Source organism: Cinclus cinclus, chromosome 2, assembly GCF_963662255.1.
Source record: "Cinclus cinclus chromosome 2, bCinCin1.1, whole genome shotgun sequence".
Lineage (NCBI taxonomy): Eukaryota > Metazoa > Chordata > Aves > Passeriformes > Cinclidae > Cinclus > Cinclus cinclus.
Window position 1 is genome coordinate 85927205 of NC_085047.1, and position 23044 is coordinate 85950248.

General features: G+C 41.3%; 1 protein-coding gene across 3 annotated transcripts in view; it reads left to right on the forward strand.

Annotated features, from left to right (window-relative positions):
- GABRB3 (gamma-aminobutyric acid type A receptor subunit beta3) overlaps nt 1-23044 on the forward strand; it is a 194764-nt gene that overhangs the window by 76263 nt on the left and 95457 nt on the right. The window contains exons 2-4 of one of the 3 annotated variants that reach the window (XM_062487863.1): nt 5805-5861; nt 6015-6106; nt 6248-6315. In XM_062487863.1, coding sequence (XP_062343847.1) covers nt 6034-6106; nt 6248-6315 — 141 coding nt within the window. In that variant the 5' untranslated portion in view covers nt 5805-5861; nt 6015-6033. Of the gene's footprint in view, nt 1-5781; nt 5862-6014; nt 6107-6247; nt 6316-23044 lie in introns of those variants that run through there. The other 2 variants (XM_062487861.1, XM_062487860.1) reach the window with 2 other exon arrangements.

Below are 23044 nucleotides of genomic sequence, written 5' to 3' on the forward strand. Positions count from 1 at the left end.
TGAAAACATAAATATATGGACTATATCCTTCTGATATAGCTTTACAGAAAAAAGGTTACTGTTGCATACTGTTTTGTCAAGAATGTGCTCCTGACAAAGGGATTCAGATAAATCCACTCAAGTAGAAACCTAACAAAGAAGTCCTATATAAAATAGCACTTCCTCAACTGCAGTTACAGTAAAAAAATAAAAAATGTCAGTTACTCAGTTACTTGTCTGTTTTTCTCAAAAGGCTCTGTCTTCATCCAGATATAGACTCAAAAGAATAATATTTCTAATGTACCACAGTCTTCTCTAATATATTTGTGTTATTTCAGTGCATAATCATTAATCTTTATGATGAAAAAATGTGAGTTATAAAACATCATGATTATTTCTTCCTCTGCCAAAGTGTCAATGGATTTTTATTTTGACGTGCCTGACTCACAATGTGCATAATCCAGAGGTTTTTCCACATAAGGAATGGAAGTTTGCAGGAACACTCTTTCAAATTCATTCAGATAATTCAAATTTTTGTTTTATGTTCTTGAATATGAAGAAAAAAAAACCCATCTGAAATTTAAACAGCTGTTCAAGACAATTTGGGTCAAGCCTCTTATTAAAGGGAAATTTTCCCCATTACTCGTATGGATTAATAACTTATTCTTTATGTGGCCAACTGAAACATTCAGATCTCCACTACATCAGAACTGTCAACATAATGCCATTAATATTTCTGTATAATTAATTGTAAACCAGCAAATTATGCAACCAAAGCAAATGGATTCATGAAATGCTGCTTTCCATCTGTCTGAAAGAAACGGGGACAATAGTATAAACACACTGTCAGTTAAATAAACTGTTGAGTATTACCCAACATCAGCAAATATTACACACAATTTCTGATAAATACATATAGTAAATAAACACCTTGTTCTCCTCACATAGTATGTCCAACAACCACTGCTCATTATCTGAACAGACAAAATACTGTAAAAAACTGCCAAAGCGCAGAGTATTTCCTAAGCCCTGAAGCTTCCCAGCATCTGACTGTCACTCTAAACCTCTGCTTCGGCTGAGACTTGTAGGGTAGGGCAGAAAATAAGGTAGTTGAGCTTTCTGAGGGAAATACTAGTTTTCTACTGTATGGCATTTTTACAAAAATGACCCTCAACTTTAAAGAAAAAAAAAAGAGTTGAAAATTTTCTTGTGTATTTTTTCCCAGCCAGTTTTATTAATTACACCTTCTCAGCAGGTTAAACAAGCAGGCTATTACAATTGCTGCAAGGCATAGCAGGTAAGCAGCAGCATGGGTTTCAGCCTAGTAAGATTAATGTACTCTGTTCCTCAGAAGACAACGTTTCAGCCATAACAGCAATTCTTCCCACTTTCTTTTAGTTTCAGTCTCTCTCTCTTTTGTATCTCTGAACCCTTTGTGGTTGCAGCTTGCTTCAGGATAAGACTGGATCTTTGCCAAAATCAGTTAAATGACAGACAAGCCAGAAAGGAAAATGAAAAAGAAAATATTTGATAAGTGGTTCTGACTTCAGTCTGTAAGTGGAGTTAAGTTCATTTTGTCAGATAAACCCCCAGTACCACTTTCCAGCACAGGAGTTCAGTGATGTATTGTATGGTGTGATCAAATACTTCTTCCCTGATTCCCAGGCCAGCCTTTCTCCTACATCTGGTGACTGATAGTGGTAGTACTGCAAATGCATCAGTTGTGAGCAGACCTCTCCTCTTCTCTAGCCTTCCTATCATTGCCTCCTTTGCTGGATCTCCATTAGTACTGACAATGATGAAGGAAACTGGAATTTGTTCCAAAATTTTGAGTCCCTTCTCATTCCAATCCCACTGCCTTCAGTACTGTCTGTCTTTTGACAAGGCCCGAGTATGCTCTGTTCCAGCTCCTTCTGAAATGAGATGATGGATAAATCTACATAGCATTTTACTGCAGACCAGGACTGTACTTGCAAAGTGAATCACTCGATCATTCCCACTTACTGTGCTTTGTTTCCCATCTCAGAGCAGTCTCAGAGTACATGAACATGACTCCCTTCAAACTAAGTTGAAAAATGCACCCCAGCAGCACTTTGCTCTAACTGCTAATGAGCATTTAGTCTAGTGGACCTGTTTTCCCCACATCTCCTAATGGGGTAAAAATAACATCAAACCCAAAACAGCAAGTACGTATGGCATGGACATCAGATCCTCAGCAACAAGAGTTTTGCTCTAGAGAGCAGCCCCTGTACCCGCTAAGACTTAGTTGATGAATCCATTATAATCTGACTTCCCCCAAGGACTTCCATCATATGTGGGCTCGGCAGTTGTATTCATCCACACTTACTTGAATCAGAGCAAGGACAGTCCTTTGACTCTTTCACACATAATGCTCACCTTTGCAGTTTAGACTTATCCATTGCTGAAGTGGCCTTTACAATATTTGCAATGCTGAGGAAGTCAAGAACACATGCTGTGCTTATCTCATTGAACAAATTTGATCAGGAGCATAGATCTTAACTATCCAGTGGTCCAGAGGCTGGAATGTTCACCAGAGTTGCAGAAAATGTGATGAATTTTTAGTCCCTGAACTACAATTGTTCAAAGTCTCATATTTTACAGGGATAATTTTACTGTACAGTAAGACTGTACATTGAAAAAAGAGCAAGGAGTGAGAAAGAACAATGCTGAAGGCACCTTAAAGAAGGAGAGAATTGGGTTCCATTCCTTATACCACTGAACATTGATTTATTTTATCCAGTAATTCATGAATCACTGGATTATTTATGAAATAACAGTACTTCCCAGGCAACAGCCAAACCACTAGGCCACAGAGTTATGTTAGCTCCTTCCCTCTAGCCTACTTCACTATTTGCCTAAAAGTGGAACATTATTGAAAAAAAAAGTTTACCCTGAGATCCTGGAGTCTGGGCTTATCTCATTTGGAATTTCTCCCTTGGGAATTTCTTGGATGGACAATCTACAGGTTGTGACTGGATGCTTTGTTTTGCTTTGGTGAAAAAAAAGTGCCCAGACTCCTTTCAACCATGTCTTGAAATAACCTGCTCGCCTTTCGAAAGATGTTTGGGAGTCCAGAAGCAAAGTCAGGATGTTGAATTCTGGGGCAGGACAAGGAGTGGATTCCTGTGCCCTACTTTTTCCTAATTTCTTTATTTCCATATTTTCCACATTAAACAGCTTCCCGGAAGTCTGGGCTTCTACTGTTTCCATGAATTCTGTGCCTGGTGCAGGTCTTTGTTGAGTCTCACCTCCAGTTCATTGCCAGAAGCTTAGTTATGAGCCTTTCCTCCAGACAAAACCCACAGTGCTACTTTCACTGCAAATGCCATGTCACAGAGAAGTCGAGATGATTTTTACCTTTCACGAATTTCATTGGTTGTATATAGTTTTTAACATCTTTTGGTTACTGCTAAGCCTACTTGAACCCAGAGTCCCAAGGAACAAATGCTTCATAACCCACTAAATACTTCCTTGTTCCATCAGCTCCAGCCTACATTATCTTTGTTGTTCCCAAGTAAATGGTTGCTCTGTAAGATCAAGAAGACAAATACTTAAATGAAGTTTTATAAAATATGACAGATAGACTCTACAGCACTGTTGATTCATTCTTACCTCAGATGTGTTTCCAAAGTACCAGGACAGAACATTAATCAGAAATAGTGCTCCCTAACTTCTTTTATTTCTGTTATAAAACTGACAATCTATTTAAGAAACGTTATTAGTGTTTAAATGTGCTTTTAAACTACGTTAAACTCTTTTTAAGAAATATTTTCGTTGGTGTTAATACTTTCAGAATTTAGGGGGACAGAACTGAATTAGTACTCTTCCCTAAATTTATTCCTTCTGAAGTCTTTGAAAAAATCAGTCTTTAATACTGCCCATCTATAGCATTAAAAAAACATCAGGACCCAGGGCCTTAAAATTACATATATAGTTACTTATTATTTGACTTTTCACTTTTGAGCCCTTGAGTCATGCAGCTTCATGCTACAATTCTCAGTTTATCACAAGCCTAATAAGATGTTTAAATAAAAGCTAAGATTTTCACTTACTTTATAATCATAGTAATTATGACACTATTAAAAATCCAACTATTAGCATGAAATCACAAGATCTGGCAACACTCAGTTTCTCTTACTCTTACACTTTTCAGCATTGCCTATAGAGCTTAATATTGTCTCTAAAACTGAGCCTGCTCCTTCTTTTATTCAGATCTTTATTATTAACTGCAACAGCAAAAAAGTCAGGACAATGGATTGCACTTGCCTTTTTGTTCAATAATTTGTTGAAGAGGGACGAAAAGCCGTCCATATTTTCTTCACCTGAACACAACACCACAGCATTACTCAATGCCCATCCTTTTCATAGCAGTTTCTCTAAGGGAAGAGAATGTGTGGAAGGAAAAACAGATGTTAAAAGTGCAAAAGAAAGACAAAGCTTTTCTTCCTTGGCTACAGAAATGTTGTGCTTTGTCATGGACCAGTGGCCACTGATTGCAATGTGACCAGAATCAAAGCTGGCCACGGGCACGTTTGTCCGTTCACAGAGCATGGTGAAGAGGTCCAGCGGTGAGGAGCTGCCTCTGCAACCAAACCAATATACCTAAGTCAACATTCTTGTTTCCATGCCAGTAAGTCCTGCTGAAAGGACTAATTAACACGGAAGAAGACTAAAATAATAACATCTGTGCTGTCTTCACCTAAACAATGTTTTATACAAAGTTGAGAGCATCCAGAAGCTCACAGTTGACAACTCTCACCCTACATATGTGGTAGCAATGCCATTTCCCTTCACTACCGTCCCGCATGACAAGCCTGGCTACACACAGTTTGAACACAGCAGAGCTTCTGCCTGGCAGAGCGTGTCCATCTCGGTCAGTGCAGCTGGCGCTCTCGCAGGCACGGCTGAAGGGAGCCTCAGGCCCGGCACCTGTACCTGCACACCACATCCCTGGCCGTGGCACAGACAGCTTCAGGCCCTTGCAGGTCAAGGCAGTGCTCCCAGCTCAGCTCCTTCTCCCCGCCCCAGCGGGTCACCCCGGGCATCGCTCCCAGGACGCGCCACAGGTCGGGTGGGCACAGTCCCCAAAGCAGAGCGGCAGGCCGAGGGGCAGGGGAGGACAGAGGGGCGGCGTGGGGCAGACCGCCTCACTCGGCTCCAGCGGGGACCCTGCGGGCTGCCCTAGCCCCGCAGTCCCGCTCCTACCCCGGGGAGATGGAGCCGGCTGCGAGGAGACCCCGCGGGGGCTGCTGGCGACCGCGGCCGCATCCGGGCGGGTCCCGCGGGGCCGGTGTCGGTGCCGTGCAGAGGTCGGGCGTGCCCCGAGGCGGTGCCCGGGGAGCCGCCGCCCCTCGCCGCCGGCCCCGGCCCCGGCAGCCCCGCTCCCCCGGCGCCCCACCTCGGGCTCTCCGCCCGGAGGGACGGCGGTGCCCTGCCTCCCTCCGTCCCCTCCCCGCCCCTCCCGGCTGGCGGGAGGGCGGCTGGGCGAGCGGCGGCGGGCGGAGGGGAGGCGGCTGGCCGGGCTCCGGCGGAGGCAGCTTCCTCCGGGGCTCGGCGGCGTCCGGCCGCGGGGCGAGAGCAGCCGGGTGCGCGGGCGGCTCCCGCGGGCCGGGTGGTGGTGCTGGGGCAGGGGGTGGGGGATATTTTTTGGGGGGGGAGGGCGAGGTGGGGGGAGAACGGGGACTGTCGCCTCCGCCTCTTCCTCAGCGGCAGCCGGGGCAGCCGGATCGCGGCGGCGGCTGCTGCTGCTGCTGCTGCGCGAAGGGAGCGTGGAGCGGAGGGATGTGGGGCTTTGGGGGAGGCAGGATCTTCGGGATCTTCTCTGCTCCCGTCCTGGTGGCCGTGGTCTGCTGCGCCCAGAGGTAGGAGCCAGCGTGCCCCGGCGGCGGCGCGGGATGCGTTTCTCCAGGGGAACAATCTGATGCGCTCCCCCGCCCTCCCCCTCCCGCCACTGGCCCCCCGCACCCCGGCTTCTGCCTCTCCCGCCCGACACCCCCGTCTCTTTCTCCCCGCAGTGTAAACGATCCCGGCAACATGTCCTTCGTGAAAGAAACTGTGGATAAATTGTTGAAGGGCTACGACATCCGCCTCCGGCCGGATTTCGGAGGTGAGTCGCCCTGCCCGAGCTTGTCGCCCGGCGATCCCCCCCCGCCCCCGCAGCTGTCCCCGGTGCTGCCGCCGCTCCCGCTCGGCGAGCCCGGCCACCGCTCCCGCGCTGCCGCCGGTTAAAGGTCTGGTCTGCTCGCAGGTCCGCCCGTCTGCGTGGGGATGAACATCGACATCGCCAGCATCGACATGGTTTCCGAAGTGAACATGGTGAGTAGCGGGCGAGCCCGGCCGGCGCCGGGGCTGTCGCCCGGGTCACGGCCGCCCGTTCCCCGTCCCTCCTTTCTCACGAAGTCTCTGCTGTCTCGGCGTGTGGCGGCGGGGCTGCGCGGCGCTCGGAGCGCTGCCCTCTTCGCTTGAAAACTTTTATTTCCCTGGAGGCGCGCTTTTCTCCTTCCCCCCCCACCCCCTTTTCCCTGTCACTGCCGGCGGCCGTCTCTGCGAGTGTGCTGGGCCGGTTCGCAGCCTCCCTTCTTCTCCTCCCCTGTACCCCCGGGGGCCGGAGCTCTCCGGGGCTCCTCCGGCACCTGCCGCGGCCTCGCCGCCGGCGGGATGCGGGGCGGGCAGGCGGCGGCCGGCGGGCTTGCCGGGCCGGTGATGGAGAGCTGCGGCTGTCGGCGTCTCCCTGCTTCTTGCGCGGTTCAGGGCAAGAAATCCGAACAGCCCAGCTTGTCTGGTGGGTAAACTCTGACATGTTGCGAGTGCTTTAAGGCTTGTTGAGCATCCAGAGCCGGCACGGCTGAGAATGGACTTGGGAAGAATAGTAGTCTGGTCTTGTCTCGGAAAGTGATGCTGTGCGGGGCTGTCGTGTTCGCCGATGGACAGGGAGGTGTTTAGAGCTTTTCTGCGTTTTTGTCCTCTCGTCTGTATACTTTGATGATTCGAGCTTAAAAGGTACAATTTCTGTTTCTTTCCCTAATCCTAAATATGAGGTGGGTTTTTCATGTTCCTGAGCAAGCTACTTCTCTCTGTGTCTCATTTTTTTCCTTGTATTCTTCTGCAAGCCTCGTGTAGAAAGACCAGTCATTCTGTGATGCTGTAGTTACATTTGTGGCATTAAAAATAATACGTACACGCTTGGAAGCTGATCTCTCTTATAGTACATGAGACACTAACACTGCACTACCTCTCCTTCAGTGCACTGTTGCAGTGTTACAAGCTTGTGTATCTTGGCTTGATACGCGTTCCCTCTATTTTCATTATTCTTGCCACTACTTTCACCCCCTTTACTTGAAATTCTGAGAGAGAAATGTCTGCTCTACTTCTCATCTTCTAAAAAATGTTTTTGACAGAGATACCGTTACCTGCCTGCAGTTAGAAGTGTCACCAATGCCAGCCTTTCTACTCATTCAGGAGGGGGAAAAATGAGATAGTTCTTACTTAACAAGAGTTTGTCTTAGGTTTCATGCAGATTCAGGCAACTGCAGAGACACTTCATATATTTAACAGGCTTTTCTGTCCTTGTAGGATTGCTTCTCAAGTAAAAAAGGAGCTGAATGATAGCTTCTCTCTGAAAAGTAATTGAAAAGTCTGACTTCACTATCCCCACTGCCACCTTCCCCACCTCTGGATATGTTCCAGTCTTAGGAAAGCATTACATGACTCATTAAATTAATATATAGCACTATGTATGTGAAGTGCCAGAAAGGCAATAAATATCAGAGAAAGGCATACTGAGATTGGAAAGAAAATTAGGGGATGTATGCTGCTTTTTGTGCTTTTCTTTTTTCTTCCCCAGTTGCAGGAAAGCCTGTTCAGTTTAAATAACAACTTGTCCAACCCACTGTAGCAGGGGTATAAGGAAAAGTAAGTAATTATCCTGCTTCTTATGCTAGGCTGGGTAATCAGATCCTCAGTGATACGGGAGCTCCTCAGGAAGATGGTCAGTGTGTCCCCAAACACTGTGTCATTACACCAAGTGTTTGAGCTTCCAGCTGCCCAAGGAGTCACTGCCCACTCTTCCCCATTAGTTGCCAAATCAGCTGCAGAGAAGTGTTTGTTTTTAATGTGCCCTCTCATGGAGCAAGGAAAAATCTGAAAAAGGTCAATATAGATCTTGCAACAGAAGCAAGTAATGTGTTTCTGAAGAAAGTTGCTAAAGTACTTTTATTATAAAAACTGTACTAATTTACTTCAGGAAAAATGAGCAAGAAGGGCTTCTGGTTGGTGAACACCTTACTACAACCAGAATTTCAGCTGAGCTTGTCTCACCTGCCTGGTTAAGAAGCAATCCTTGACTAAGCACAGCTATAGTCACATACTACCTGAGTTGGTCACTTCTACTTGTTTTAAGTAACTTTTTACTGATCTGCAAGGATTCTTGAGTACACATCAGTGAACAGTGAATAAGGAGAAGAGAATGAGCTTTTCAAGATTACTCAAGTATTTATTCTAAGTAGTAATTTGGATGGGAAAAAAAGGCCCAGTTTGAAGACCTGAGGCACAGCTGTTGAACTTCATGGTGGTTGCCAACTAAACTTTTAAACTTTGACATGTTCTTTCATTTAATTCCAAACAGATACTGTGAGTGTTGACCTTTAGCCTCATCAGCTATTGAAATGCGTTACAAGAATTTGTCTGTGTGAACTGTGGTAGTGTGGACATTAGTTCCTTTGATTTAAATCTGGACATTGGTGCAACCTGTTATAAATTAGCTTGTTAAAATTCCTCTCTGTCTTAAAAATAAAATAACCAGAGTTACCATTCTTCAGTTTTATGGACATAAATAAAATGTTATTACAGAAAGTTTTATTATACTGCTTTTTAGGCAGCCTGTAATGTAGCTTTCAGTGACATGATGACAATTCTTTGTAACAGGAATTACTGCTTGTATCATGCTCTTTTCTATTCATAATCAAACTGTAGGTTTATATGTAATATATTCCTCTATGAGTCTTTATTTACTAGCTATTTATTAAGCTTTCCAGCGTCTAAAAATTTATTTGTGTGGTTTTAGTCTTTCTGTTGAAAATCACTAAGCCCTTTGCCCTGTACATCCAGGCTACCTGTAGATATTTTTTAGACTAGACTTACTGATGATAGCCATGTGCATCTGCCTTGGATTCCTGGGAATGATTAACATTTTTCTTTATTTTTGATGCTGAGATGCTAAGCTGGATCAGAAGGACAGATTCAAGTATCAGGATTGCAGACCATCAACTTGTTTTACTGAAAAGTTGTAAATAAGCAGTTTCTATTTGATTTCACAACATCTTGAAACTACTGAGTAGCATTATTAAAACTGTAAACATGTATGATATAAAAATCACATGACTTGTTATTTATACTTCAGGTTACATATATATGGCAGCAGGGGGGAATTAATGAAGTTGCATGTAAGAAGTGCATTGCTCAGGGAAGGGCTGCAGTCTGTCAATTACCTTCACATATATCTGTGTGTCAGTGTGCTTTACTCCCCTGTTTAACCTGCACGTTCTTTCCCATAGTTACTTGCCTATTTCACAAATGATATGTGTAAGTGGATACTTAAACACCTACCTATTTTTGCCAACCGTCAGTAACTGCATTTAAAATTCTACAGAAATACAAATCTCCAAACAAACTATCAATCAGTAATAACAACAGATGTAATACTGAGAGTATATTGTAAGTCATCCTACTAATGAAGATTATGGAAGATTATTGTTGTCAGATTTCAATTATTTACCTCTAAATGTTATAATTTTTCATGATTCGGGTTGATTGTATTCTGTTTTTGCTGTGTTTTTTAGGTGTTTTGCTCATATGACATATGAAAAAGAAATGGTTCTTGTGATTTTACTAGTCTGTCAGTCTATTTCAACTCAGACAGTGTCCACAATTTGCAATTTTTTTTAACAGTCTGATTTTTCTTCAGTGTTTGGTCTGTGAATCAAATGCATTTGTTCCAAGCATTCAATTTTCAAGCATCCAAATACTTCTGTGTCTTAGGAAGTTAAGTAATCAATGTGTTGAATCTCCAAATAACTCCCCTTTAAAGTCATTATTATAGCTGGAAGACTAAAGTACTGTGCTTTCATTTTACTATAATTTTAGAATGTGTTTCATAGTTTATGGGAAGTAATGCTATAAAGTGGATGGAGAAAACAAGGGGATTAGTGCAAAAAATGAACCTCTCTTCCTAGAGATAATGTTTTGCAGAGAATAGGAAACATGCTACTGCTCTCAGAAGTACTGTCTGCATTGTCTTTTTTTATAGAGAGGACTTCAGAGTTGTCCATCTAGGGTTTCTCAAAGGCTCTAATTTTGATAAAATTAAACCAGCAAAACCCAGGAGGCATCATTTGCTTTATAGTTGTCTTGCTGTTTTGAGAATACTGTAGTTGGAAAATTAGTTTGACATGAAGTCAGACCTTAAAACAGATGAGTTGTTGTTTCTGAAAAAGATGTCATCTATTCTATGCTGTCACTCTAAAAAAAGATGTAATCTCTTCTATGCTAACACTGTAATTTTTATTTTTATTCATGTGCCTTTATAAAACTGCAAGTATGCATATGGACTTCATTGGGTGCCTGCTGATTTTCAAAGCAATTTTGACATCTTTCTGACAAACTGTTTTAGTTGCTGCCCTAAGGTCGACTGAAGTTACTACTCTTTGAGACTAAGTAGTGTCTATTTTCCTTGACAGGGAAACAGAAATAATTATTTTCAGGTGAATTAATTCATACTTCACCTGAAGTGCTGAATGTCATGCTTCTGTTAATGGAATCTGTCACATCTTACTTTAGATGATAAAAAATTTGGTGGATTCCATTTATGTAAATTAAGATTTATAGCATTAGGTCTCTAAGTGAGAGCTGGATTGCTGAACTCTACAAGTGCAGTTAATAGAGATCTAGAACAGAATGTGGATTCTTGGGCAAAGGTGTCTACTGTCATTTTGGTTTCAAGGTATCATACTTGCCCTCTCATTTCCAGTCCAGGTTGGTGCAGATCTCCTGCAAATCTTTTGCCATGTCACCGTGCCCAGGTTTTAGACACAATACCAGGTCCTGAAATTAAAACAACTGAGTCTTGCTCTTGTCAATACAAGTGATGCGATCAAAAGAGCTTAAAATAATAAAAGGCAATGTAGTAGTGCTTCTTAGATATTTTAGGTGCCTCAGAGTATTTTGTTTGGACTCCAACTGCCTCTGTCCCTGCCAGCCCTGTGCAGGGGTCCTGCATAATCCAGGCATCCAAAATGGCACCAGATGCCTTTGCTTAGGTAAGTGAATTGTTCCTTAGATGCACAGCCAAAACTTATGTCCTAGGTTCCCTCTGGAATCAGAAGGAGACAATCACTAATTTGTAACAGGTACCTTAGATGTCTGTGTGGTTGTTATTTTTTTTAAATGGAAGGGTTAATCTTTCAGGGAGGTGTCTTTGTTTCCTGAATGGTGCGGAGAGAGCCAAGGCAACTTGGTTAGTTTTTGAGTAGGCACAGTGAAACATAACCTATGTTTCCTACAGTAAGTGTAGCTTATATTTCCTGCCATAAACAGATGCTTTCTAAATACTTTGCAAACAGAATCCTGATGTTCCCAGGAAATCATAACCAAGTTGTAACATACTTTGCTTTGAAGATTCTGATGGAGAAATTAAAGGAGTTGTTCTGGTACAATGGTTACATAATTGAATTGCAAACATAAGTTTTCTAGATAGAATATAATTACTAGCTCACAAATCACAGAAGTTTGAAAGAGAATATGCAAGTTTCTATTCTGATTTTGCTTTTACATATTTCGTAATGTATTTAGGGAGAATAGTAGATCATACTATTGCAGAAAGACCACATAAATAATTTTGCATATATGTGTGTATATACACACACATGTGTATTTGATAGATAATATAGGGGGGGGAAAAGAGAAGAAGAAAAAAGTGGTGCCCAAGCAGGGAAGGATCTCCTGAGGCCAGCATAGCCCTACAAAGGGTGCTGTCACTGTGCTCGTGATGAGCCAGCATCCATCCACTACAGGAGGGTCACAGCAAGAGGCACTGATCCTGGAGGATAGTCTATTTTACAGGTTACCTGCTCTCTAGTTACCATCTGGCAATAAGATCATCCATTCTCTGCCTTGTCTCCATCCATTTTTCTTCCTCAGGACAGTGCCCATGAACTCCCCAGCCTGCTTCACTCTCTCTCTCTCCATCTCTGTCATGTCTCATAGTTCTTATTGACAGAGAGAGGGAAAGGAGTGCTTGTAGCAGACGGTGTGATAGGAAAATGACTCCTGCTTGTCCAGGGGAATTGATGACTTCTGCTTCTGCTTATCTGCAGTGGAAAGCAGCTACTCCGAAGGGGAAGGAATACTTGCTTATGCAGAGACAGGGAGATAGTTAATGTTGCTGGGAGGTTCCAATAGACTATTTAAAAGCCAGCTCCAGCTGCCAGCATTGAATCATCCAGACTTGGATGATGAAATAGATATGATCTGTGATGACATCAATCTGGAATAATTGCAAGTGTTCCATGGGCAAAAAGGGATTCAAAATTCTGTTTACAAAGTAGAGGAATAGCCCAAATGAAGCAGGAACAAGCATGAAGTGCTGCATTATATAAGGAAGGATGAATCCATTATTTAAAATGGTAAAGATTTGGCTAAGCAGTAGGACACTAAAAAGGGTCTTACTGGATCAGAATCTAAAGAAAGTGAAAAAGTCACAGGTGCAGTATAATTGAAAAAAGACTCATCTTACCTTGGCGTGCTTAAATAGAAGTGTCATTCACAAGACAGAGGGTTTACTTTGTCATTAGTTAAGCCTAAGCAAGAATGATGTGTCCAGTGTTTCATCACTGGCTTTCAGGGAGATGAAAAGAAACAGGAGGTGTAAAGAAGGGAAAAAAGTGTTTCTAATTATAATAATTACAAAACAGCATATGTGGTGACGTTGAAGTAAATGGGTTTGTTTAAACTGAAAAATAGGATGGGGAGAGGAAGAAAAAGTTCCCAGTAAGTAGGATGCTGGTGGTGAGAGAATGATGATCAGTTTTTCTTCAGAACCAATGGAATTTAGACCTGAAGAAATTAAGGAAATTAGGGAATTGTTTTCAAATTGTTTTTCATCTAGCTACAGTTTTTGTAGCATCTCCTTTACTTTCAGGTTTTCAAGAAGGGATTATATAAATAGCTCTTCCATTGGTGTTGCTCTTGCCTTTGGAGAGGCTGGGCTAGCTGATGCTTTGATGTGTTCTCCAGCACTCCATTACTGTGAATCTCTGCTCTGCTTTAATTATTATTTCTGTCAGTGCTCACAAGTGTGTCTTGGTGTGGTTTCAGATGCTCCTGCTGGTATCATGCTGATGCCTCAGAAGATGAGAACTTTCCCATAGGACATTTGCAATAAATGCCAGTGCCATAAGTACATGCCTTGCCAGCTGAGATGTCATTGCTCACCAATATTGTATAGAAGTCTTTATTTTATTATGTTCTCATATCTTTGCATCAGTTGCACCAGGTGTCACATGTACGTTCTTTCAAATACACATAGAAGTCATTGATAAAAGTTACAAAGCTACAAGGTTAGGACTTCTGTGCATGTCATCATTATGTATTTTTACTTCTGCTGAAAGACTTTTATCATGCCCAGGTAATGAAGAAGCGCATTAATTTAAGTTAACAGGAGTGGAAAATTGACAGAAACTTTATTAATTTTTACCTACTCTACATAGCAATTTTTGTACTCCCTTGAACACAGCCAGAAAAAGAGAGAAAGGAAAGAGGGATATTTATATGAATATCTTTATTAGTGCACTGAATTTTTATTCAGATAATTTAATATCTGTAGTGATACAGAAAGCTTAGCAATTTGATAAAGGCACAGCAGGCAATGTCATGCTTGGCAGAAGACAACAGAAACTTCCACGGCACATCTGACACAATGGTCCACAGAGCCACATGTCCTGACTCTGCTACTTGCTGGTGGTGGATGCTTGAGGAGGAAACCAATAAATGTGTTACTTCTTCTCTGGGTTTCTTTTACAATCTCCAGTGATTTGTAATTGAGGAGAGTACTTTCTGTTTAGGTGTTTAGAGCATTGGGATTATTTGGTAAAAATTCACTTTTCCCCACAGTTTTCCTTCTAATAAAGATATGATTATATAAAGAATTTAAACTTGGGTAATATCAAGTGCAGTCCATCAATACTGAAGGATAATAAAAACTTCCAGTGGAAGAGGTTGAGTAATATTTAGCTACCATTAGGGGTTTTAGATTATCCAGGACAAACTTTCTTTTTTTCTCCTCTGTGACATGGAGTCATAAAAAATAGCTGGAAGAAGAATCATTTCAAAGCGACAGTTTATTTAGTATTTTTAATTTAATGCCACAGTTCCTCATAACTACAGATACTGCAAGGAAAAAAAAATACCCAAGTCTGGGCATGTCTAATTCATTATTCACTATTACGGACTTGAGCTGATAACTTTGCAAAATAATTTGTTCTCTCAGCAGTTAGGAGCTGGTTACAGGTTGCTGTGATAATGTAATCTGCAATATGAATGTAATATTGCACATAGCAGAGAGGGAAGATAAAACAGCTGTGCTGGGAGGTCTGCAGTTACACTGGATAATTGGCAGTTCAATAGCAGTTAATGACTTTTTTCTTAATACTAATATGAATGTTGAATTTTCATTAGTTCATGGGTATGTCTCCATGGCACAATACAGCACTCTGCAGAGATGCCAGAGGTACCTCTGATGCAGCTAGTAGAATTTCTGGGTCGTGTGAAGTTATGTCAACACGGAGCTCTATACAGAGTGGTTGTACCAGTGGGAGTTAGGTCTCTGAATAGGACTTGTCTCAAAAACTTTAAATAGACTATCTGGTGTATGACCAGCATCCAGTCAGAGCTAATCATTACAGTGTCCTTGAACAGAGGGAAGCACTTCCACAAGTGAGTACTTTTTTGTTCTAAAACAGGTATTTAAGACAAGGATGACTGTCCCTCCTGAAGTACTTATCTAGAGGTACTAATAGGGTAATAGGATGGAGAAGACAATGAGAGGAATTGACTGACTTAGGATAGATTTGTTTTTTCCAGTTAATATTGGAATGAATTCCACCTGTTGTTCCTTCTTAATCTGCCTTTTCAAAGATAACTAGAAGTCAGCCCTGAACTGGTACACAGCTGAGCTTTAGTTGACCAAGAGTACTAGCCAGCAGGTTAAGGCACTGCATGTGAATTCTGTGCACAGCATGAACTGCAGAGGGTTTTTCATGTAGATTTTGTGTGAATTCTGAATCAAAATGTAAAGACAGAGAAGACAGCCTTTGAAAGCAAGCTCAAATCCATGTGATTAAATTAAGTAGGTCATCCCTTGTTCTTTGAATTGAGGTACAAGATAGCTCCACTGTCTTACTCTGCTGGCCTGTTACCCCAAAGTTACTTGAAAGGAAGAGCTTCATTCCCATAACTCTATCCTGTTCACATGAGGTATATTTTAAGATTTCCCATTCTGGTTATTACTTACCCATCATGGCTTTAGCATGTGAGCTCATTGCCTAGCTGCAATATCAAATGTTGAGCTGCAATCCAGTGCAGGGGCACCTGACCTTGGCTGGGCAGGGTCCTTCATGCTTTTAGACTGGGCTGAAGCACAATGAAAAAGCTGAGGGGTTTGCCTTCCTGGAGCTGCACTTGGGTGTGCAGGGAATCAGAGCCCCTATCACATTTTTTTAGTGGGGAAATAATTCAGGAAGAGTAAGAAATTGAATATTCCAGATTTAGAAGGTGAAAATGTTTACTAATCTTCCTACTTAATCAAATGTTATGTTGCAAACAGATGACCATTTTTCCTCGTGGTTTCCACCTGGTGGATCCTGGTGGATGCTACTGTGCCTCTTAGAATGCACTGAAAATTTGAAGTTGAAAATAATAGATGATACAAAATTGCATTTGAATTCTCAATATTATTATGTAATGCAGTAAGTTTTGTTAGTTGTTAAAGATACAAAATATTTATTTAAGCTTTTTTTTCCATAATGTAACACTTTGGCATGCCATTTTTTTCTCTGCATCAGCAGTGGTTTGTTGTAGCTTCTGACTTCCTAGGCTATTCTGAAAGGAATTCTAGGTAATTCACTTAGACTTTCTAGGCATTTTCCAATTGTAGACAATAGGTTTCTATGTAGATAACAAAAGTATCTCCCAGTCCAACTGGAACTTCACATAGAAAGATGTCTTCAGGATTTGCAAGACAGTATATATGACCCTTAGTTTTGGTTTTGAGCCACAAACTATGGCACTGCTAAATTTAAGGGTTGAGGTGCTCTTGAGAGTCTGTAGAATGTCAAGACTTGAGCACAGCACCCGTGCTCAGGCATGCTCTTGTATGTCAGTCACTAGCATGGATTTGTCTCAGCAGTTTCCCAGGTTTGATACTCTCTGGAGGTTAGCATATGCCAGCTCCACTGCTAGGAGGCACCTTGGATGCAGCTAGTTGTGCTGTGAAATAAGTTAATCTAGATAGAAACAAATTGTGCCGTGCAACAACGCTTGTCCTTCAGACAAGAAAACTCCTTGGCTCACTTCATTTGTTAGGTTAGACCTGTCCAGAAAGTGCAGTTCATTACATCCATGTGAGGTTACGTAGCCATCGTTTGTGGTGGGAGAGCTGTGACTCTCTGGAGGGAGTTACAGCTGATCTCACTGGCAGGTCTGTATTACAAGACAGGGCTCAGTGAGCTTGTAGATAATTCACTGTGCCTTGTTTCTTTCCATTCTCTGTACAGTGAATGTGGCTTAAGCCAAAAGCTCATCTGTTACCCTTCTGGCAGTAAGTGAAGTGAATGCCACCTGCATGACATCTTGACTCTACCCAGCTGTCACAGGTCTTTTTTTTCTTCCTCTTTGAGAAAATAGGTGGACATATATTCCCTGCATGTTGGGAAACTGCTGCGGCAGACTTGTTCATGAGGGCTGAACTCTGTCTCTTGGTCTTGCTTGGCTTCGTACCCCTTGACAGCAGCTCCACACAGTTCAAATGCTTCATAGCTGAGCAGAAAGCTGTGGTAGGTAAGTGACAGCCACTGATGAAGAGAAGAAAGGCTTGAGGTGGATGGAGCACAGGATAGCTACATTGGTCAATTTGCATGCACTTAAATTCAGAGGAGATGTTGTTCAGTTTATGTAGATAAGGGTCTATAGGTGAAGGATTTCCAGTGTGCTTACTTTGTGAAAACAAACTAAAGAAAATACTAGAGTCCCATAAGCAGCCTTTGCTAGTTACCTAAAACAGAAGTGCAAATTAAATCTATCAATAAGGTGGACTGGACTTCACCTTTACCTTGTGTGACTGAGAAAGCAGGCTGTCCTTGGGCAGAAGGGGCTTATGGAATGTGTAGAGAAGTAGTTAGTGTACCTGTGTGTGTTTGTGTGATGAATGAGAGGTGATTAAGGGAAATCAATATTAAGGAGGAAATACCTCATTTCCTTTTAATCAAAAATGGTGCCTCCTTTGGTATTTCATCTTTTATTTTTTTTTTACCCCCAGAAAAATGGTTGAGCAAGCTGGGGAATAACTTAGCTATTTTAAAAATGTTGATTATCTGCTTGCAATTCTTTTTATAAACTATCCCCTTAAATGGACAGGGAAAAAAAAAAAGAAGGAATCAAAGGATGGGCAGTGAATTAGCAAATGCATTTAAGGTAGTTGATCAGCTTGTCTTTCCAGTAGACCCACTTTTAGTCACATGCTCATATATTATTAACCTGACTGCATCAAGGCTGATACTGTGTGTCTTTCCCAGCATACCCATTTATATGGCACTGGGTGCCTTCTGAATTGGATGCTGGTGCTGTAAATTGGGAAGGGAAGCCAGACGTTTACATAATGTAATCTTGTTATCCATTAGTAAAATATTCTTTATTGGTTTTATAAATATCTGTTTAATATCATCATGAGTGATCTGGAGGATGGGATACCTTCCAAGCTGGTATTCTATGATTTCATGATCTTCACATTAAAAAGAAAAGCTTCTAACCTCCATGGAAAATCCCTTTTGCATAGCCTTCCTCAAGGAGTCATCTAGCCCTAACACTTGTGGTGTTACGCTTTTCTTTCATTAGTCCCATCTATAAGGATCTCATTTACAATCTTGCATTATATTCCTTTATGTTATTTAGAGACACACATGTACAGTTTCATGTAGTAACCTGCTGGCACAAAGGTTTCTTCTATATGAGCAGTGTGGTTTAAATGAAAAAAGAATTACTGTACTGAGATGTAAGTATATCCATTAATTTGACTGCTGGTGCTCACTGAGCAGCTGTCTTTTAAGACAGAAGTCACAGTAATTTGCTGCTACTTTTCCCTAAAAGTCCCTGAATGATTTTTGTTAATAGCTTGAGCAAGTGACCAAATCTCATGAGACTCCGGTATGAATCTTTTGCAATTTTTCTTTCTCATCCCTCTTGACTCTTGATTATTCACATCTTTTGTGCTGAAAAGCAGGAGGCTGGGTTTTCTCATCATTATTTTTGTCCTTTTCCTAGGATATGTAGTCTAAAAAAAAATCTGTTGTGGGGAAAACCAGATCCATCCCTCTCTCTGAAAGTACTGTTGAATGAAGCTAAATACAAACGTAGCTTGCTACTTTCTGACACACAATTAGCTAGCCCTCCTGAGCTTGATCTTGCAAAATATGGTAATAAATGACCTCTAAAATTTGTTGCACCTCTACATGCTGTTTGTTTTTAACATTTACAGAGCAATATTGCATGTCATCTGTATCCTAGTGTGTGTGGCATTGTTGAATCCTGTGTCTCTTCATATATTCCTGTTATTGTGATGCCCTTCATGATCATAAAACAAAAGCAAACCTGAAATAAAATGTTACGATGAATCTATACTTAATGGCAGATCACTTTGGAGGGATTCCATTAAAACATGGCAATAATGCAGTAACAGTGCTGAAGATTCAGAAGATGGATTTAGTTAATTGCTTCTGGAGGACACACAATCAAACACTCCTTTCAAAAATGAGTGATAAATCCTCAGATACATGGAGATAATGGGGATGAAGAATTGAGTAGATGTAATGTTGATGAAGGCAATCAAAGGATGAAAGTGTCAGGGTTACTTTTCAATCTGTCATTGAATTGTGGTCATCAATCACTGCAGCTAAATTTTGTCCTAGATCTTACTGTGGCCACTAGTACATTTCCATCTTCTTCTCCATGTTGTCCCTTGCCAAGACTTCATTTCTGTTATTTTCCGGTCATCTTTTATTTGTCAGAAGGGTGATATTTTTTCATCAGTTTGTGCAGCATCACCAACGCCCTGCCAGTTAGGCTGTTCCATATTCTTCAAGATGCCCTTGCCTACAGCCAGCACCCTGGCCTCAGTGCTCAGCCTCAAGTCCTTTGCCATGTTGCCTTTTCTGCTGGTGAGGCAGAGCTGTCTGTATTTTTTTTTTATGGCATGCTAATTTTTTGAAAACAGAAAGTGCTTATTTTTAATGATACCATTACACAAATTCTTATTTGTTTATTTTTTTTACTTGAATAGCAGAAATTTGTGTTGTATAAAGAAATACAAGAAGAGTTATATTCTTAAAAAGCTTGCAGTACCAGACCTTTGCAAAAAAAAATCCTCCAGTATATTCCTACCTGTGCTTTTGCTGCATTGAGCCATGTCATAACTATGACTGTTTCTAATGGTGTTAAAGAATGCAGAGAAGGAAGGCAGGAGGGAATTGTTCAATATTTAGATTACTGGATGATCACAGTGCAGTGAAAGTTCAATTTTGTTTAGTTACCATTGCTCAGCAGGGACAGGGTATGTTGATTGTTTTTCACAAAACCCATTGGTAAACAGGCAGGCTCTCAGAAGGAGCTGCAGTCTCCATGCCACCAAAATCATGTATTCAGTAATCCTCCAAGACAGTTATTTTATTGATTGAAAAAACTCCAGAGGAGACTGATTTAGCATATTATGTCATACCAGACTTCTGAGGAACACATTGTCTTTTCCTTTCCAGGGCAAATCTTGTGTCAAATTTGGCTATTACATGCAGTGGTGTAATTCCAGTGGTCAAAGACGTTTTGGCCCATCTTCTGTTGTCTGTCATACAGAATGGCAGAAGCAAATCCATCCAGTGCTAATGCTGATATCCTGACCATCAGATACCCCATTGTGTCATCATAGGATGACACTAATGTTACAGACTTGCAGATCTTCACGCCAAGAGTGGAATTTTTAAGTAGTTAGGTATCATCACCTGAATTTTTAGGTGTTTTGAAGGGAAAAAAATGGCCATGTTTTCAATTCTGTGTATATTCCCTGGAAAACTACGACTCCAGCACTGTGAGTATCGGAATGTGTGCTAAAAGCAGCAGCAAAATTGTATGCAATTACAAAAATTCCAAAGACTTGAATTCCAAAACCACTTCAAGTCTTAATTTATCTGAAATTTTTTTTTTCAGACATTACCTGTGTTGGTCATCCCTTGATATGTAGAAATAATATGTGTCATTCTGCCCACTCTTATTTTTTTTTCCTTTTGTTATTGTTGTTGTTGTTTGTTTGGGGTTTTTTTGTTTGTTTTTTTGTTTTAAAGCAGCAAAATATGTAACAGAACTGGGGCTGGTGTTCAGTTCAACATCTTCAAACTGATGTGAACAGTATCACTCCTCAGGTTTGCAAGAATATTGGCTGGAGCTCTCAAATGATGATGTGTTTTGAAAACCTGCCTTTTTGCATTAACTGCTCTCCAGGTTATTTTTGTTGTTGTTAGTAGAGGGTTCTCTTCAGTGACCAATGACAGTAATGCCTGTTGGGATTCCTGCTGATACATTGTCTAGTGGTGTTCTGTAATTTTTATGTATGAAAAGGGGATTTTTTAATCTAGAGGTCTAGGAAATAGCCAGATGCTTTTCTGGGGTCTAGATGTTGGATGTTTTCTCAGTGCAAGAGACTAAATAAGAAACTGTGAATTCTCTTTGGGCATTCTGTTGAAAATTCCTCCCTGGAGCTAATACTCTTTTTCTGTCTGGGTGAGATACAGAAAGGAGCATGTCAGGCTGAGCAGAAAACAGAATTTGTGTGCAATGGGCTCTGTTTGACACTTAGAGGACTTGTCTTTCTTATTTCTGTAGTACTTACTATGCTGCAGTTCATGCTGAGAGCTGGCTCAGCCTGGCTAGTTTGGGATCACAGGAAAAATAAGGTGTTTTGAGAAAACTTTTCCCATTTTTCCCTTAAGCTGTTCTGTTCTATCTGATGAAGATCAAAATGTTTTCTTAATTCTTTTCACGCTAAACTCCCAGTGAAAAACTTGGAAGAAACTGAACAAAAAGTTTTGTTACATCAACTAATAGGTCCAACACCATCTTTCCCCTTTGTTTTCCCTTCATGGAATAAACAAACCAGAGTATTAAACAAGATAAAAGGGAAGGCAATTTTTTTGTAATTATTCAATAATCTCCAGAGACTTGTTGTCATTTAGAGTTAGTATACATCTTAAAAAAAATTATTAAAGACTCTCTAGTTCAACCGTTACTGCTGGACCATGAAGAAATATCCCCAAGAACTGAGTTCCCCTGACCTGCTTTTATGTTTGTGTGTGTCTCTGTTTCTTCTGCTATCCCACCATGAATCTCGACTTCCAGGAAAAGGTAATGAGGGGACATGTACAGATATTGCTGCCATTAGGTTACTTCACAACAGACTTTGGAAAACATTCCTGAGTACTCTTAACTCCAACCAACCCTACCAGTAAATTCTTGGAGCACTCACATGTGGTTTTGGCCCCTGCCAGCTGTTTCTCTCTTTCCAGGCTTTCCAGGAACTGCTCAAGAGTCTGCAAGTGCCAGAGTTGCTTCTGACCCAGCTATCATACGGGCACCCCATTTTGGAGGGTGAGATAGTCTAATAGTGAGGACTTGAGATGCTCATGCCAGAGTATATGTTTAATATTCTAGTCGTGTTTAATTCACTAGTAGAGAGATGGCAATAGAGTCTCTTTGAGACATTTATCTACTGATCTGCAGGCCTAATAAATTCAGTTTTGGTTTTGTTTGGTTTTTTTTTTTTCCTGGTACCAGAAGTACTGTCTGTACTGCATTTAACCTTATTAAGTATCCTCACTAAGCTATACGTGTTGAACTTTTAAATGGAGGTGAATTCTCAGTAGGAATTCAGAGCTGGTAAAAATTCCCCGCAGTTTTGTGCAACAAAAGGCTCCAGTGATGTTTGTAGTTTAGCTATTTCCAAAGAATTTTTTTTCTGGATGAAGTGCATGGCTCCAGACTCAAGCCTCAGACCTACAGTTGATGCTGCAGTGGCAGGCTGTCTCTGTTGGGTGCCGTGGCCAGTTGCGTGATGCCTCAGCACCATCAGAGCTTTTTATATGATGCGACTTTAGCTTCCAATTTCCTTTATAACAGTCTAAATAAATATTTCATATTCAGTGTGTACAAGAGATGAGGGAAAAAATTGTCCATAAAGTTAACATGGATAAAAATTGGTTTGATGTATACTGATCAAATTAGGTGATTTTTTTTTTAATGCCATGTAGAATTACTGTGGAAGCTTTATGTTAACAAAAGTGGGAAATCGTCTATTTTGGAATCAGATCAGTGGAAAAGGAAGCCAATTGGCATTGCCATTCCTCACAGCAATCTGTAAGATTTCCATTAAAAAAAAAAAAAAGAAAAGCCTTCTTGGTGCTGAGCTACCTGTGTGCTCTGTGGGAGGACCTCACAGGGTCCAGAGAGTCTGATTCTGTCCAAATGTGTTTTGGCTCTAGTGAAGAGTCTGACGAGATGTGGGTGAGGAATAGGTAGTTTGCAAATCTAAGGTGCAGCACTGTCTGTAATGGGATGGTACCAGAATGCCTTGTTAACTATGTGTTTGAAATAACTGGAAATCACTTTTCATTAATAGGTCTCAAAATTCTGTCTAAAGGGGGTTAAAAGTCTTGTGCTGGGAGACAACAGACAAGAGAGGGAG